The 17,698-nt window shown below is 39.9% G+C and overlaps 1 protein-coding gene across 3 annotated transcripts in view; it reads right to left on the bottom strand.

Moving 5' to 3' along the window:
* LOC145981140 (putative sodium-dependent multivitamin transporter) overlaps nucleotides 1-17,698 on the bottom strand; it is a 77,059-nt gene that overhangs the window by 39,228 nt on the left and 20,133 nt on the right. For all 3 annotated transcript variants that reach the window (XM_083114261.1, XM_083114260.1, XM_083114262.1), the window contains exons 3-4: nucleotides 12,890-13,111; nucleotides 1,619-1,843 (exon numbers count right to left, since the gene is read on the bottom strand). In XM_083114261.1, coding sequence (XP_082970387.1) covers nucleotides 1,619-1,843; nucleotides 12,890-13,111 — 447 coding nt within the window. The remainder of the gene's footprint in view (nucleotides 1-1,618; nucleotides 1,844-12,889; nucleotides 13,112-17,698) is intronic.

Raw genomic sequence — 17,698 nt, 5'->3', positions numbered from 1 at the left:
AGGCTAAGCAGACAGGAAGGAGAAGACAATACTAGTGAGAAAATGGAAGGAGGCGAAGGAAATAGAGAAGAAAGGGGAAGAAGACACAATGAACTGGAATGGGGGACACAAGATAAACAAAGAATGGAAGAAGGTGTTAGAAAGAGTGGAAAGGATAAGAGAGAAAGAGGAGAGAAGAAGGAAGAAGAATGAATGAAGGAAAAAGAGCGTGAGATAAAGAGTCCAACCACATTCCAGATGAAAGAAAATGTTTAGCTAAATTGCCTTTCAGGTGAAAGTACAGTTGACAAGGGAAAGCCACCTGCTAGAATGTCCCAGAACAACTTTCTAATATATTTATAGAAATATATGATATATTTTTGTGTGTATATATATCATCCTGTTTTGTACCTTGTTACAAGGTGTACAACTTTGCTTCCGCCGTTTTTCCCCAAAAATATGACGCTGGAATGAAAAACATTGCTTACCCAGGCATTATTCAAAGTATTGTCCATCGCTGGCCACTACTTTCTCCCATCTTTCGGGCAGCGTACGAATGCCGCGTCTAAAAAATTGTTCATCTTTGGAGGTGATCCACGAATCGATCCACTTTTTGACTTCTTCGTAAGATCGGAAGTGTTGGTCAGCCAGTTCATGAGCCATTGATCTAAACAGGTGATAATCAGAGGGAGCGATGTCTGGAGAATAAGGCGGGTGGGGTAGGACGTCCCATCTTAATGTTTCCAAGTACGTTTTCACCACTTTGGCATCGTGCCAATTCTTCTTGAGTTTGACGCGAGTCTTCACTCAGCAATGTCTCCAATTCTGCATCTTCGAAAACTTTCTGTCTTCCACCACTATGCCGGTCTTCGACGTTAAAGTCACCGTTCTTGAAGCGCTGAAACCACTCACAACAGGTTCTCTCACTTATAGCGTCCTCACCATACGTAGTGGAGAGCATTCGATGAGCCTCAGCTGCAGTTTTCTTCATATTGAAACAAAAAAGTAGAACCTCTCGCAAATGGCGAGAATTTGGCTCGTACACTGACATTTTCAATCGCGAACAACTTCACGATGCACACACCACTCGACTAATGTTTGAATGGGGTTATCTTGACAGAGGTCCAAGCTAACTGCGTGACGTCTGCGATCTGCTTCTTTCGACCGCTACTTCCTGTTGTTGCCACCTGTCGGAAAACGGCGGAAGCAAAGTTGTACACCTTGTACATTTGTACTTGGTGCTGAGTCTGAAGAAGACCTTGCTAGAAGGTTGAAATGTTACCTTTAGTTTATGTTTTATAATAAAATAAATTTCTGCCTTGGTCAGCATATTTAGTTTTTCATCGAAGGATTATAAATGATTCCAGGTATGATCTTGTTCCATGTCTCATACATGTTGCCACTACAAGAAAAATATATATGTGTGAAACATTCACAGCCAACCTCCAAGGCAAAGTCGTTAACTTGCAGGCCACACATTCAGAGGTTCTAGGTTTGAATCCTGAATAAGGTATGCCCACTTTACTGTGTTTGTTTCCTCATCTATTTGATCAACTCCCATTATTAAGCTAGAGAAGTGGAAAAGTACTGTATATGGAACGAAAAAGACACACAAAATACTAATCATTCTTTTGCCTACCTGGAAGAGATCAGTTATCAAAACAGCTTTCATGCCACCTATCGTTGAGTAGAACGTGCAAACAAATCCCACCGATAGGATGGCACCAACTTTGGATATCCCCGTAACAGCGGACAAGGCTAGAGCAGGGGCGTACAACACAATACCCATGTACAGGATCATTTGCAGGGAAAAGGCACTCGAAGCTACTAGTCGGGTCACTAGGCCAAACCTCCGCTCCAAATACTGGAAAATGAATGGAATTTGTTGAAATATGTGGTTAGAATGTACAGGGTGTTCGCGAAATCCCTTCTGAAATTTTTAAGTTAGAGAAGTGAAATTTAACCTTTTGAGTCCCAAGGCCATTTTCACAAGTAAACCTCACGGTCCCGAGCCGATTTTGAGCAAAATGCAGTTTCAATTAAATGAGTGTAGATCGGAGACTAATTGCCCTAGAGAGATGAATGATATACCGTTGTACCAGGAATGAACCAGAGATTCAGACTATATGAAATTTATGCAAATTCGGCGTATATATGGAGGGGGAAAGGGGGGAAATCCCCTCAAAAATACTTTTTTAAAAATGGGGTTTCATAGATGTAGTTTTAGTGAACCAGGAACTGTGTCCAAGATATTAAAAATGTGTTCATCCGGTGTGTGATATATCGTGAGACACTGTTCAAAGGAACATTCACACCAATTTACAGAAGAAAACCTCTTCATGTCGTAAACATAAAATTCTGGTATGAAAACTTCAAAGAAACAGGGAGCGTGTGTCAGATCTTTCATGAAACGGCTGGTGATCAACACCAGTGTTTAGCTCAAAGTAAAAAAAAAATCAATTTGCTGTTCCAAGCATACAATTTGCAAATTGTAAAAGCTTTGTGAAGCACAGGCCAGATACTATCACATAGAAGAACAGGAAATATGTTGCCATTACGTCATTTCCCTCAGAGGAATCTGCCGAAACATGTGCACAAGTGGAATTTTGCTAAGGGTGCTCAAGTGGACATTTACTGATGATTGGAGAGTTTTATCACACTTTGCTATAAGTTTCTCTTCTTAGTCTTAAAAATGTCGGAATATACAAATGTTTGTAACCAGGAAGAAACTTTGTGAACACCCTGTATGTTGTTTTACATTATTTGCATTTTAAACAATTTCGTAAGGTAAAAACAAGATTCATATTTGAGTAAATCAAAGATACAGTGATTCATACATCTATACAAATTCTTGGAAAGTTATTTTCTTAAAAAGTTAATAAGTTACTTTATTCTCGATAATCTGTCTCGTAGAACATCCCAAGTAACCACAACCGTTGGGTCAACATTTCCCCAACCATAGAGTCAAAATCAGTTTTAAAAACTATTTTCTCATGTTAAGAAAACTTTCAAGAATTTGCTGTAAATTCTAGAGTGTAAAATAAAATGACATGTAAAAGATTTTTTTTCGGATATTTCAGTCACAGCACATACTGGAAATATAATATTTTTTTAATTAAAGTAGAAGCTATTTTTCACTTGCAGTCACTAACCAGTTCTTTGTCAGTTGCCATGGATGAAAGATGTTTTGGAAATTGCTTATTGTTTGTCTGCTTAGCTGTAGCAGAACGAGAACATTCTTACAGGTATTATTGTGAACAGTGGCGTGCCCAAGAGGGGGCGGGTTGGGGGGTTATAACCCCCCTTGGCCCAGTATTCCTAAAAAAAAAAGAATGTTAAAGGTAGAAAAAGATGGCAAAATGAGGGATGACTACCAGAAAAAAGTGTACATAACCCCTCCCTTTCAAAAATCCTGGGCACAACACTGATTGTGAAGGAGGTGAAACAATGTTACGTGCAGAATAAATTCAATGAAAGGTGGAACACTAAGAAGCTTTTTGTGCTACCACTTCAAGGTACCTTGAAAACAATTATACCATATGAATGAAAAAGTGGTGTGTATTTTTTTTTTTTTTACAAATAATTTGTACTATTGTTTACATTTGGCCTTGCAATAAATTATATATACATCAGAACACAAAACTATATGTACTTTAGTTTTCAGTATATTGGTTCAATGTAAAAACCACATGTTGGACCAATGTTGGAACCACAGCCAAAATTACCGTTGGCCAACGGTATGTTCTTACATTTCAGTATGTTGGCCCAACTAATTTTGATTACTTGGGATGTTGCATGTACAAACTCCAAGTGGACTGTTCTTTTCTTTACTGCCAACCACCTAAAATTAAGAGCAATTTTCTTTAAATTACAATAAATGTCTAATTTTTAAATATGATAATACAGAGCATTCCCTGACATTCACTACGAGACTCGGCGGCAAGCAGCCCGGCAGCAGCACTTGTCTTTCCCGGTGAACGGGTCCGCAACAGTCATGCTACAGTCTGTTTTTTTTTTGCTCTCCCTGCCTTCACTCTCTTTCCCTTTCTGTTGACGTTGCAGACTGATGCCAGTATAATCCTTCCTCGGACGTTGTGTTGTGTCGTGTCCGTGTGTTGAAGATTGTTGCTTAATATGGCACCTCAAAAGTTTACAACTAAAAGTTAACAAATAATTCTTTGTTACCGTAATTGCTAATTTCGTTACTCTTTACATGAACAAAGTAGAACTAATAAAAACTATCTGACCTTGTAGTGACTAAACTTTTATTTTGTAATACTCAATATTCAAGCTCTGTTTCAAGAGGAATAAAATTTCAAGAGTTCATATAATTCTTGAAAATGACACATGTGAAACGTGTTGAAAAATGAGACACTTCATTTAATCTGTTGTTTTGTGACTACACAGAATGCCAACTAGGAAAACTGTTGAACATTCTGTCATGCGACTGGAGAACAAGCATATTACGGTACAGGAAGTGCCCAAATTCTGCCAACTGCCATATCCTGTATATTTCCCTGGTCAAGTTCTGGTTGCCAGACTGAGGCCCGGCCAATAAACCTGCATAAAAGAGTCAAACTGACCAAAGAACTGTATGACTTTCTTCCTTACCTTTCACCCTTTCTCACAATAAAAGTAGCTAACAAGGTTCAATGGCTATTCATTGGATTTCTGTGCTCTTGGCCAGAACCTTTTCTGTTAATAGGGTGATTATACGTCTCGTTTTGACTGGGACAGTCCTGTTTAGGAGACATGTCCCGGTTTTCCCATCCATATTTTAGAAAATCCTCAATGTGTCCCATTTTATAAAAGTCTAGAAGTTAGCTGGAAAACTAAATCTACAAGGGTCATCCAGAAAATAACGACTGTTTGGTTATACAAAATGAAAAACACAATATTTATTGGAAAAAACAATTCTGTTACATACCTGAAGCTTCCTTCAATTCTCTACATAATCACCTCCTACATTTAAACATTTGTTGTATCTGGGCACGAGCTTCATAATTATCATGTTATACTCTTCTGCTGCCAGTTCATTAAGCCAGGTGGTCACTGCATTCTCCAACTCTTCATCACTTCCAAAACGTTTACCGCCCAGAAACTCTTTCAGCTTAGGGAAAAGGTGGAAATCACTAGGAGCAAGGTCCAGACTATAGGGTGGATGATCAAAAAAATTTCCATCCGAATTGATCCAGCAATTCCTGAGTTGCACCAGCAGTGTGAGGGTGGCCATTGTCGTGCAGAAGCAAAATTCCTCCAGAAAGCATTCCTCGCCTCCTGTTTCGGATTAGGGATGGCCAGATCCGGATCCTGGCGGATCCGAAATCCGGATCCGGTTGGTTCCGGATCCTTAGGATCCGGATCCTAAAATTTTTCGGATCCGGAATTTTTAGATCCGGATCCGGATCGAGAACTTTCGGATCCGGATCGAGAACTTTCGGATCCGGATCGAGAACTTTCGGATCCGGATCCAGAACTTTCGGATCCGGATCCAGAACTTTCGGATCCGGATCCAGAATTTTCGGATCCGGATCCAAAACTTTCGGATCCGGATCCGGAATTTTCGGATCCGGATCCGTTTTGCCATACCACATGCGCTTCTTTGGAAAGTAAGAATGTGCTTATAACATATGGTTACCTGCTAATATACATAATAATATAATATACATACAAACATATATATATAGTGTGTGTGCGCGCGTGCGCGATTTGTAATTAATTAATACACTTACTAGGGAGGTCTAAGTCTCCCCCTCCGATTTCCATGAAACTTGGCAGATGTATAGAGGCCCCCCCTCAAATGTCAAGATGAGGAGAAATTGAAGTGGGGATCTGACCTCGAAACCACGTAAATATGGCATAGGAAGAAACAGGGGGCATAGGGATTCTCTATACACCTGTCAAATTTCATGGGAATCGGAGGGGGACACAGGGGTCAGATCCTTACTTCAATTTGTCCTCATATTGACATTTGAGGGGATTTTGCCCCCTGAAACAGTTTTTAGCTCAAACAAAAAAAACGTAATTCTTCCTTCGGGTCCCTCTATACACCTGCCACGTTTCATGGAAATCGGAGGGGAACACAGGGGTCAGATCCCCACTTCAATTTGTCCTCATCTTAACATTTGAGAGGAGGTTGCCCCCTAGAACAATTTTTTTGCCGAAACAAAAAAACACGTATTTCTTCATTTGGGCCCGTTTATACACACACCTGCCAAGTTTCATGAAAATCTGAGGGGGACACAGGGGACAGATCCCCACTTCAATTTGTCCTCATCTTGACAATTCAGTGGGTTTCGCCCTGTAAAACCGTTTTTTTAGCTGAAACAAAAAATAAACACGTATTTCTTCCTTTGGGCCCCACTATACACCTGCCAAGTTTCATGGAAATCGGAGGGGGACACATAAATCAAATGCCCACTTAAATTTGTCCTCATATTGACATTTGAGGGGGGTTGCCCCCTAAAACCGTTTTTTAGCCGAAACAAAAAAAACACGTATTTCTTCATTTGGGCCCGTTTATACACACACCTACCAAGTATCATGGAAATCGGAGGGGGACACAGGGGTCCGATCCTCACTTCAATTTGTTCTCATGTTGACATTTGAGGGGGTTTTGCCCCCTAAAACCGTTTTCTAGCTGAAACAAAAAAACACGTATTTCTTCCATTGGGCCCCACTATACACCTGCCAAGTTTTATGGAAATGGGAGGGACACAGGGGTCAGATACTCACTTCAATTTGTCCTCATCTTGACATTTGAGGGGGTTTTGCCCCCTAAAACAGTTTTTTAGCTGAAACAAAAAAACACGTATTTCTTCCATTGGGCCCCACTATACACCTGCCAAGTTTTATGGAAATGGGAGGGACACAGGGGTCAGATCCTCACTTCAATTTGTCCTCATCTTGACATTTGAGGGGGTTTTGCCCCCTAAAACTGTTTTTTTAGCTGAAACAAAAAAAACACGTATTTCTTCCATTGGGCCTAACTATACACCTGCCAAGTATCATGGAAATCGGAGGGACACAGGGGTCAGATCCTCACTTCAATTTGTCCTCATCTTGACATTTGAGGGGGTTTTGCCCCCTAAAACCGTTTTTTAGCTGAAACAAAAAAACACCTAATTCTTCCTTTGGGCCCGTTTATACACACAACTGCCAAGTATCATGGAAATCGGAGGGGGACACTTAGATAACCTCCCTTGTTAGTCTTACACTTTGTAATTATTTAACACTGCATATATTATAATGTTTTATTTTAATTTGTAGAACTGTAACTGTAGAACAATTGTATAATTTTTGTATAACATTTCTATCTTGTTATATGTGTTAAAGGTTTCATCCTTGAATGGAATGTCTCACATTTATGTGTGTTTTCATTTCCAATACATTCGAATGAATACATATTCGTTTCAATGGCATTTACAAAATCACTTCGGACATTTGTGCACGAGTGTGTTAGCCAATGCGTAGCAAAGTATTTTAGGAACAACACTTGAAAAAAATTCTTGTAGGACTAAGGTGTGGTAATATTATAATGGGATTGAGATACGAAACTCTCGGATCCGGATCGGGATCCAGATCCGAAACTTTCGGACCCGGATCCGAAATTTTCGGATCCGGAACCCTGGGATTAGGGATGGCCAGATCCGGATCCTGGCGGATCTGAAATCCGGATCCGGTTGGTTCCGGATCCTAAAATTATTCAGATCCGGATCTGCGGATCCGGATCCAGAATTTTCGGATCCGGATCCAGAATTTTCGGATCCGGATCCAAAACTTTCGGATCCGGATCCGGAATTTTCGGATCCGGATCCGTTTTGCCATACCACATGCGCTTCTTTGGAAAGTAAGAATGTGCTTATAACATATGGTTACCTGCTAATATACATAATAATATAATATACATACAAACATATATATATAGTGTGTGTGCGCGCGTGCGCGATTTGTAATTAATTAATACACTTACTAGGGAGGTCTAAGTCTCCCCCTCCGATTTCCATGAAACTTGGCAGATGTATAGAGGCCCCCCCTCAAATGTCAAGATGAGGAGAAATTGAAGTGGGGATCTGACCTCGAAACCACGTAAATATGGCATAGGAAGAAACAGGGGGCATAGGGATTCTCTATACACCTGTCAAATTTCATGGGAATCGGAGGGGGACACAGGGGTCAGATCCTTACTTCAATTTGTCCTCATATTGACATTTGAGGGGATTTTGCCCCCTGAAACAGTTTTTAGCTCAAACAAAAAAAACGTAATTCTTCCTTCGGGTCCCTCTATACACCTGCCACGTTTCATGGAAATCGGAGGGGAACACAGGGGTCAGATCCCCACTTCAATTTGTCCTCATCTTAACATTTGAGAGGAGGTTGCCCCCTAGAACAATTTTTTTGCCGAAACAAAAAAACACGTATTTCTTCATTTGGGCCCGTTTATACACACACCTGCCAAGTTTCATGAAAATCTGAGGGGGACACAGGGGACAGATCCCCACTTCAATTTGTCCTCATCTTGACAATTCAGTGGGTTTCGCCCTGTAAAACCGTTTTTTTAGCTGAAACAAAAAATAAACACGTATTTCTTCCTTTGGGCCCCACTATACACCTGCCAAGTTTCATGGAAATCGGAGGGGGACACATAAATCAAATGCCCACTTAAATTTGTCCTCATATTGACATTTGAGGGGGGTTGCCCCCTAAAACCGTTTTTTAGCCGAAACAAAAAAAACACGTATTTCTTCATTTGGGCCCGTTTATACACACACCTACCAAGTATCATGGAAATCGGAGGGGGACACAGGGGTCCGATCCTCACTTCAATTTGTTCTCATGTTGACATTTGAGGGGGTTTTGCCCCCTAAAACCGTTTTCTAGCTGAAACAAAAAAACACGTATTTCTTCCATTGGGCCCCACTATACACCTGCCAAGTTTTATGGAAATGGGAGGGACACAGGGGTCAGATACTCACTTCAATTTGTCCTCATCTTGACATTTGAGGGGGTTTTGCCCCCTAAAACAGTTTTTTAGCTGAAACAAAAAAACACGTATTTCTTCCATTGGGCCCCACTATACACCTGCCAAGTTTTATGGAAATGGGAGGGACACAGGGGTCAGATCCTCACTTCAATTTGTCCTCATCTTGACATTTGAGGGGGTTTTGCCCCCTAAAACTGTTTTTTTAGCTGAAACAAAAAAAACACGTATTTCTTCCATTGGGCCTAACTATACACCTGCCAAGTATCATGGAAATCGGAGGGACACAGGGGTCAGATACTCACTTCAATTTGTCCTCATCTTGACATTTGAGGGGGTTTTGCCCCCTAAAACCGTTTTTTAGCTGAAACAAAAAAACACCTAATTCTTCCTTTGGGCCCGTTTATACACACAACTGCCAAGTATCATGGAAATCGGAGGGGGGACACTTAGATAACCTCCCTTGTTAGTCTTACACTTTGTAATTATTTAACACTGCATATATTATAATGTTTTATTTTAATTTGTAAAACTGTAACTGTAGAACAATTGTATAATTTTTGTATAACATTTCTATCTTGTTATATGTGTTAAAGGTTTCATCCTTGAATGGAATGTCTCACATTTATGTGTGTTTTCATTTCCAATACATTCGAATGAATACATATTCGTTTCAATGGCATTTACAAAATCACTTCGGACATTTGTGCACGAGTGTGTTAGCCAATGCGTAGCAAAGTATTTTAGGAACAACACTTGAAAAAAATTCTTGTAGGACTAAGGTGTGGTAATATTATAATGGGATTGAGATACGAAACTCTCGGATCCGGATCGGGATCCAGATCCGAAACTTTCGGACCCGGATCCGAAATTTTCGGATCCGGAACCCTGGGATCCGGATCCAGATCCGAAACTTTCAGACCCGGATCCAGATCCGAAACTTTCAGACCCGGATCCGGAATTTTCGGATCCGGATCCAGATCCGTAACTTTTGGATCCGGATCCAGATTTTTCGGATCCGGATCCGTTTGGCCATCCCTATTTCGGATGGCTCGCCGTAGTTTTCTTAGTCTCTCACAATAACGATTTGCATTGATCGTAGTGCCTTTTGGCATGAAATCCACGAAAAGAACACCTTTACGATCCCAAAAGACGGTTGCCATGACCTTAATGAACTGCCAGCAAAAGAGTATAACATGGGAATTCTGAAGCTCGTGCCCAGATACAACAAATGTTTAAATGTAGGAGGTGATTATGTAGAGAAGTGAAGGAAGCTTCAGGTATGTATCAGAATTGTTTTCTCCAATAAATATTGTGTTTTTCATTTTGTATAACCAAATGGTCTTTATTTTCTGGATGACCCTCGTAAATTTAAGACATTTGATACTAACAAATAAGTCAATGTAATTTTAAATTAGCATCATGGCAACACTACTTCAAGAACTTCATATAAATTTGTTATTTTTGTTATTTAGCGTCACTTTTCTACTACGTTTGGTTAATTGCGCAAAACAATGAAAATGCTTTTATGTGGATTCCGATATTTCAAGAGCAGTAAATAAGCATTTAGTTTCAATGCCAGTCTGCACCAAGAATTTAAACTCCTGCATCTCGACACAAACTCACAAGACAATTCCACATAAATTTGTGAATGCGAATATATTTTCTAGTTCAGAAGACTAAACAAAATTTTCGGTCAGTGGCAATTTGCAAGAGCACAATTTCAAAAAGACTGGTAAAAATAATAAGGTTTATTTGACTGGGTACAGATTATTTGATAAGTTGAAGTAGACCACACAAAGTATGACGTCTTTCTAAAAGCGATCGAAATGGTGTTACTCTTGCCTAGTACATCCACTCCCGTTGAGCATGTTTTCTCAATCCTGAACAATATGTGGACGGATGAAAAATCTTACTTACATGTCACAACAATAAATGAAGTCTACTTGTTGGTAAGTCTAAATTTTATGGATAGTTAGGGAAGGACATTATGAACAGTTCTGGCATTCTTCAACATCAGCTGGTCAGAAGAGAGGACGAACACTATATAAATACTGAGCTTACAATTATCCTTTTGATAACGGGAGATCAAATATTATTTGTTGTTTATAATGTACCATTTATGTGATCTGTACTTTAACAAATAATAACAATAATAGTTTTATGATTGCCTAATTCAGGATGGAGTAAACTGACTTCCTCAAGGCCTGTCCTATTTTGGATCAAAATATTATGGTCACCCTATATGTTAACCACTTTCCTAGTTGGCATTCTGTCTACACATTGCCTCAGTGTATCCATATGTAGTAAAATACAGTATTCATAAAAAATGTTGCATATTGTGAAAACACTGTGACCCCACTGTGCCCTTATCATCAATTAGTTCCTGGAGGAGCCCAGAATTTATCACAGTCATGGCCAGCTTATTCCCCAACCTCAACTGCATCCTGATAGTTCACAGAGCCCGCTATGCAGTAATGAGCCATATTCCTCGGGATACACTGGACAACCTAGTGTGAAGAATGCTATGTCGTGTAGAGAGGTATATATGTGCTCTGGGAGACCCATTGGACTCTGAAGCTCAGGAACCATCGAATGGGCAATGGCCATTGGGACTGTTGATACCCATTATACACCACGGTTCCTTTGGTTCATTTTGGAACAGTCCTACTGTATACTTTTTTCTTGTAAAAAAAAAATGAAAAACACTTTGCCTTTACTGTCAAATAAAAAAAAGATAAAATTTTCAAAGCTGGGAAACTGATTTCTTCAAATTTACAGGAGAAAGTACTTATGTAATTGAGTTTCTGTAGACTTGTGATAGGTCGTAAAAGTGTTCTCTCTCATCGGTCAAGTTATTTCACTGTTAATTCATGTTTGTATGTGAGTGATAATGGAACCTAACCTAACAGGCCTAACCTAACCTCGTAGCATGGGCGTCCGGAAGGGGGGGGGCAAGGGGGGGCCGTGCCCCCCCCTGGAAAACGAAAGTCAACCAAAAATTACATATTTCACACACATAATTTAATTTCAGCCACAATAATGTGTGTTAATTATTGCACGAACATGATAAATTCAATTAAGCAATGTTTTTTTGAGGGATGAACACTATTATTGGGGAAAATATGGCATGTTGGCCCCCCCAGGAAACTTATACCTTCCTTGCCCCTCCCTGGAAAAAATCCTGCGGATGCCCATACCTCGTCCCCATGATGGTTCGTGGGGCTATCGTGAATTTTTGGGGCTAACGTCAATGGTTTGTGGGGCTACCCATGGATGGTTTTGGGGGCTAACGTCAACCTTCCACGGGTAGCCCCACAAACCATGGACGTTAGCCCCAAAAACCATTGACGTCAGCCCCACGAACCATCATGGGGACGAGATATGCCTACGAGGTTAGGTTCCATTAGCACTCATTTTCACAGAAAAATACCTGCGGAAGGGGAAAAACAAGGAAGATTAATTACTCGATATCTCGAAAATGGAAATTATTTTCGTTAAAAAAAGTTAAATCCCTTGTTAAACAATCTTTTGCAATGCAGAATAGGTAAGTACGAATGTCAACAATTACAAAATAAATGAGTTACAGACGTTTCCCGGCTTTGAAAATTTTACCCTAACCTAAAATTCATATCTAATTAGTATGCCGTAAGAACCTAACTAATTACATATGAAGGTTAGGTTAGGTACACATACCATACTAACTGGAAGAAGTCTGTATAATACTACAGTACCAAAATCCTTTCTGCCTCATTTCTCGGCAAACCCATTCCCTTCTGTAAATATCACACTACGCATTTTTTTTAGCACTATAGAAAAGAAAGATATGTATATTTATTGTAGGACTTTCTAATATTTAACAGTGTAACCATAAGAAACCACTCCTATAAAAAACTGACAACAAACTGCAATAAACAACATTACCCATACCTCGTAAGCACTTGTAGCTTGTAAATTATAAAACACCGGAAGATACCAGTACACGGCTATAGGTGTTGCAAATCCATACGAGATGTTTATAAGAACAAACTGCGTTCCAAAATTGTAATTCTCCGAGCTTACTCCCAGCAGAGTAACTGCAGACATAAAACTCGCCATTAAAGAAAATGCAACTGGTATGTAGGGCATGTTCCTACCAGCTAAAAGATACTCCTGCAAAGAAGAATATTGTTACTGCTCAGATTAATTAACAACAATTTTCATTATATTTACAGAGTATACATATAATGTTCAAACTGGGCTTAAGCCCCTTCCGATACTGAACTGATATACAGGGTGAGCATAAAGTCTTTCCCTGATTATGAATATTTATATCTCAACTTCCACGGTAGATAGGCAAAATTATTGGTAGTGTTTTAACAAGATGGTGCACCGCCACACTGTGAGTTAACTATTCGCCAGTTCTTGCATGACACCTTTCCAGACAGATGGATCGGTAGAGACGGTCCCACATCATGGCCACCACGTTTGCCGGACAAAACCCCTCTTGACTTTCTTTTTATGTTAAGGACACAGTGTTTAGTTCACCAGTTCCTGATATGCATTCTTCAGACACGAATACAGGATGCTATAGAGACGGTGACGGAAGAGATGTTGGCAAAGACATGGAGAGAAATTGAGTATCGCCTAGATGTTCTAAGGGCAACAAAGGGAGCACATGTCGAAGTGTACTGATAACAAAACATTGTGAGTTAAGCTACCATTTCCAACAAACTGCATATCTGTATCTAGCATAGTTCTTTAGCAATAAAAGTTTGTAATCAGGAAAAGACTTTATGTTCACCCTGTATTGGTATTGGAAAGTATCAGTTCTATATTTCTCCAAAGTTTGGACAACCAAAGTCCTAGCTGGCACTTTTTCAGAATCTGAATATCCTGAAAATTTTGGATAATGAAAAATTTTAATTAATTCTACACCAGTAATGCATGCAAGGGTGAATTTTATGTATTACTTATATAAATATCCTCATTAGAGTGGTCCACTTTGAATCAATTCTTAGCATTTTCACCAATGCTGAATCTTACACATTAAAAATGTTCAGAATATTTACGCATTTTGCTTGATTTTTATTCTTATCTGGTTTTTTCCCTAAAAGAATTGAGGCCGTTGACCCCCTCGAGAATTACGTTGATTTTTTTTTTTTTAATCGACAGATTTCAATGTTTTACGTAATATAAAAGTGGTTCCATTTGTGGAAACCACAAATAATGGAGATATTTGATCGCAAAGTATGACCCGCACAAGCACAATAAACTCTTTTCCGCCCATTTTTCCTGTAAAAAATTCACAAACAGCAGCAAAACTAACACTCCTGGCGTATCCAGACACTACTAAGACCCCAAATTATTTTAACTATGTTTGCCTAACCTAACCTAACCTTACCGTGCATGGTTCGTGGGGCTATCAGTGAATGGTTTGTGCAGCTACCCGTGCATGACGTCAGAGCCAAATTTTAACTGGAATTCATGATTACGAAGTCTAAATTATTGACTATGCGAAAAATGAAAGAAATTGTGGAACCGTCCGGTATTGTAAATTCATGCCACAACCATTTCCAATACGAACGAGAATATATAAATTTAAAAAGTACTAACCTTGAAGCAATGCACTTTCTGCTACGTGATTGCCTGGCCGAAGAACGCCACGATACTGAAAATGTTGATACACTCCCCAATATGAATTTTCAATGAATAACACTTACCACACTAAAATGCACGCCCACCTTGCAAACAAAATCTTAGTACCTTGTGACATGAACCAAAACATTGTCTGCAGTAAATCTCGCACAGCCTGATGTAACACCAGGATTGCCAACCTTCAATCTCAGATATTTCCAACATGTTCCTTCATATCACATGCAGATGGCAACAATGAAAATGACAAATAGTCCCATCAAAAAAACTCTCAGTACTCCAATATAATACATCTCCTAAAGCTAAAAACAACACAACTGTTGCGGTAATGACCGACTTATAATTCGTTGGGACTCTGGTTATTTAACTTAACTGTTTTACCTTAGGCGTAGTTCTACCGAAATGAATAACACGGTACATCGATTTAGATTTTAGAATATTTATAATACTAAAGAATACATATTGGTATGTAGAACCGTAATTACAACTGTCTAATATCGTAGATAATAGGAGACGCGCACGTAGTATGTTGCACGGCCGAGCTCACCTGAGCAAGTCCGTCAGTTTATTCGCTGCGTGCGCATGCGCCGCAGACGGCTCGCAGCAGAATGCTTTATTCCCGAACATACTCCCCCCGGTTGAATGAACATAATTCAACTAATCTCCGTCTTTACCTATGGGGAGGAGCACAATTTTACTGACACTACACGCACTAGTCCATCGTTCCCAGGATGCACTGCTTCCACCTTAGCTAGTTTCCACTGTAGTGGGGGTACGTCGTCCTCCTTCAGCAGTACAACTGTCCCTGGAGATAAGTTCTTGGTGGAGGATGTCCACTTCTGGCGTTGTTGAAGTGAATGGAGGTATTCTTTATTCCACTGCTTCCAAATGGATCATCTCATCTTCTGTATCAGCTGGTATCTGCTGAGTCTATTGTCAGGTATGAGGGTAAGGTCAGGTTCTGGGAAGGTTGTTATGGGTCTGCCAATGAGAAAATGCCCTGGAGTTAATATCTGGTGATCTGATTCGTCGGGTAAAATGCAAAGTGGTCTTGAGTTTAATATTGCTTCAATCTGACAAAGTAACGTACTTAACTCTTCGTAGGTTAGTATGGTGCTTCCCATCACTCTTCGTAGATGATGTTTTAGAGATTTAATCGCCGCTTCCCAGAGTCCACCGAAATTTGGTGCTCTTGGCGGTATGAATTTCCATTCAAAGTGCTCATTTGCAGCGTAGTCTTGAATGACATTTTGAAACTGGGTAGATTCAAACATATTGCGTAGTTCCTGAAGTTCTCTGTGTGCACCTCGAAAGGTACTGGCGTTGTCACTGTAAATGGCTGCACATTTTCCTCTTCGGGATATAAATCTCTTCAATGCAGCTAAAAATGCTTCAGCTGTTAAATCTGTAACAATTTCAACGTGTACAGCCTTCGTTGAAAAACACACAAAAAGTGCAATGAAACATTTTTTCGTCGATTTGCTCCTTGGCGCTCCAGTCTTTATCCTTATTGGTCCCGCGTAGTCTACGCCACTGTACATGAATGGATAAGCTGCTCGGATTCTGTGCTTCGGTAGATGTCCCATCAGTTGTTTACTAGCTTCTGATTTAAGTCTATGGCATTTAATACAATAGTGTAGGATGTGCTTAACTATTTGTCTTCCCCGGACGATCCAATATTTTTGTCTGATAGAGGAAAGTAGTAACTGTGTTCCAGCATGAAGTAATCTGCGATGTTCGTATTCAATTAACAGCCGTGTAAGATGGGCCTTAGGAGGCAAGATTATCTGATGTTTAGCCTCAAAAGCGAGATCGCTTTCTTGTAAACGTCCGCCCACGCGAACAATGGAATCGGCGTCGAGAAATGGATACAGATCTTTTATTCCACTGTTCGGAGAAACTTCTCTCTTGTGTGTTAAGTCTTCTATTTCCTGCATGTAGAATAAGGCTTGCGTTACTTTAATGCACGTATCTGTGGCTCGTTGCAAATCCTTGGCATTCAGTTTCGAAGTATAAACATTTCTCTTCGTGGGTCCCTTGCAATTGTCAATGAAAATGTGACAAAGTGCCATAACTCTTATCATTCTGAAAAGGTTAGAGAATCTCATAAGAATTTCATCTGATTTGTGGGTAGTTACCAATGAGGTTATTTTCACCTTCCTTCGTTCTGGTACTTCTATAGGTGCATTCATTCCAAAACTGATCTCGTTGATGGCCAACTTCGGATCTTGATCTGATTGGCTTAGAAATGCTGGTCCGTGGAACCAAAGTGAGTTTCCCTTTAGCTTCAGGGGTTCGACTCCTCTCGATAACATATCAGCAGGATTATCCTTTGACCTTACATGCCGCCAATCACACACCTGCGTGTACTCCTGTATTTGAGCCACTCTATTTGCCACAAAGGGTTTCCATGTCTCTGGGTCCTTTGCAATCCATGCCAAAACAATCTGCGAATCTGTATATAAATATACCTTGTTTATTTGGAGATTCAATAAAGGTATCACTTTATTAACTATTTTGCCAAGATAAGTGCTGCGCACAGCTCAAGACGAGGTAAAGTTATTTTCTTAATCGGTGCAACTTTCCCCTTGCTGCACAATAACCGTGAATTAACTTCTCCTCCTGCAGTTACAGTTCTGACGTAAATGCACGCGCCGTACATTCTCTCAGACGCGTCAGAAAACCTGTGGATTTGAATGTTTATAATCTTCCGTTTAGGTAAAATACATCGTGGAACCTTAATGTCTGAAATGTGGCATATTTGTGCTTGTAAAGTCTTCCATTCGTTTAATACATCTGAAGGTAACTCATCGTCCCAGGATACATTTAATTTCCATAGTTTCTGTAGAAATTGTTTAAACAGTGCAATAACAGGCCCAATAATTCCAAGCAGATTGAAGAGTTGCGCGATTTGACTGGCAACCCTGCGTTTGCTTACAACTTCGTGAATGCTCAAATCGTAGCCGGCCAAATTGTTTTCTTTCTTTGCACGTATCGTCGAAAAGCTTTGTTTATCGTAAAGAGGTTTGCTGCAACCAGCAGCCGTACTGTTTCTTTGATTGTTGATAGCTGGGTGATTGTTTACACAACAAGCGTTGGTGTCTG

The sequence above is a fragment of the Lepisma saccharinum genome, chromosome 29 (genome assembly GCF_977018435.1).
Source record: "Lepisma saccharinum chromosome 29, izLepSacc3.1, whole genome shotgun sequence".
Classification (NCBI taxonomy): Eukaryota; Metazoa; Arthropoda; class Insecta; order Zygentoma; family Lepismatidae; genus Lepisma; species Lepisma saccharinum.
The sequence above is the reverse complement of the archived record's forward strand: the minus strand, read 5'-3'. Positions and strand labels throughout refer to the sequence as shown.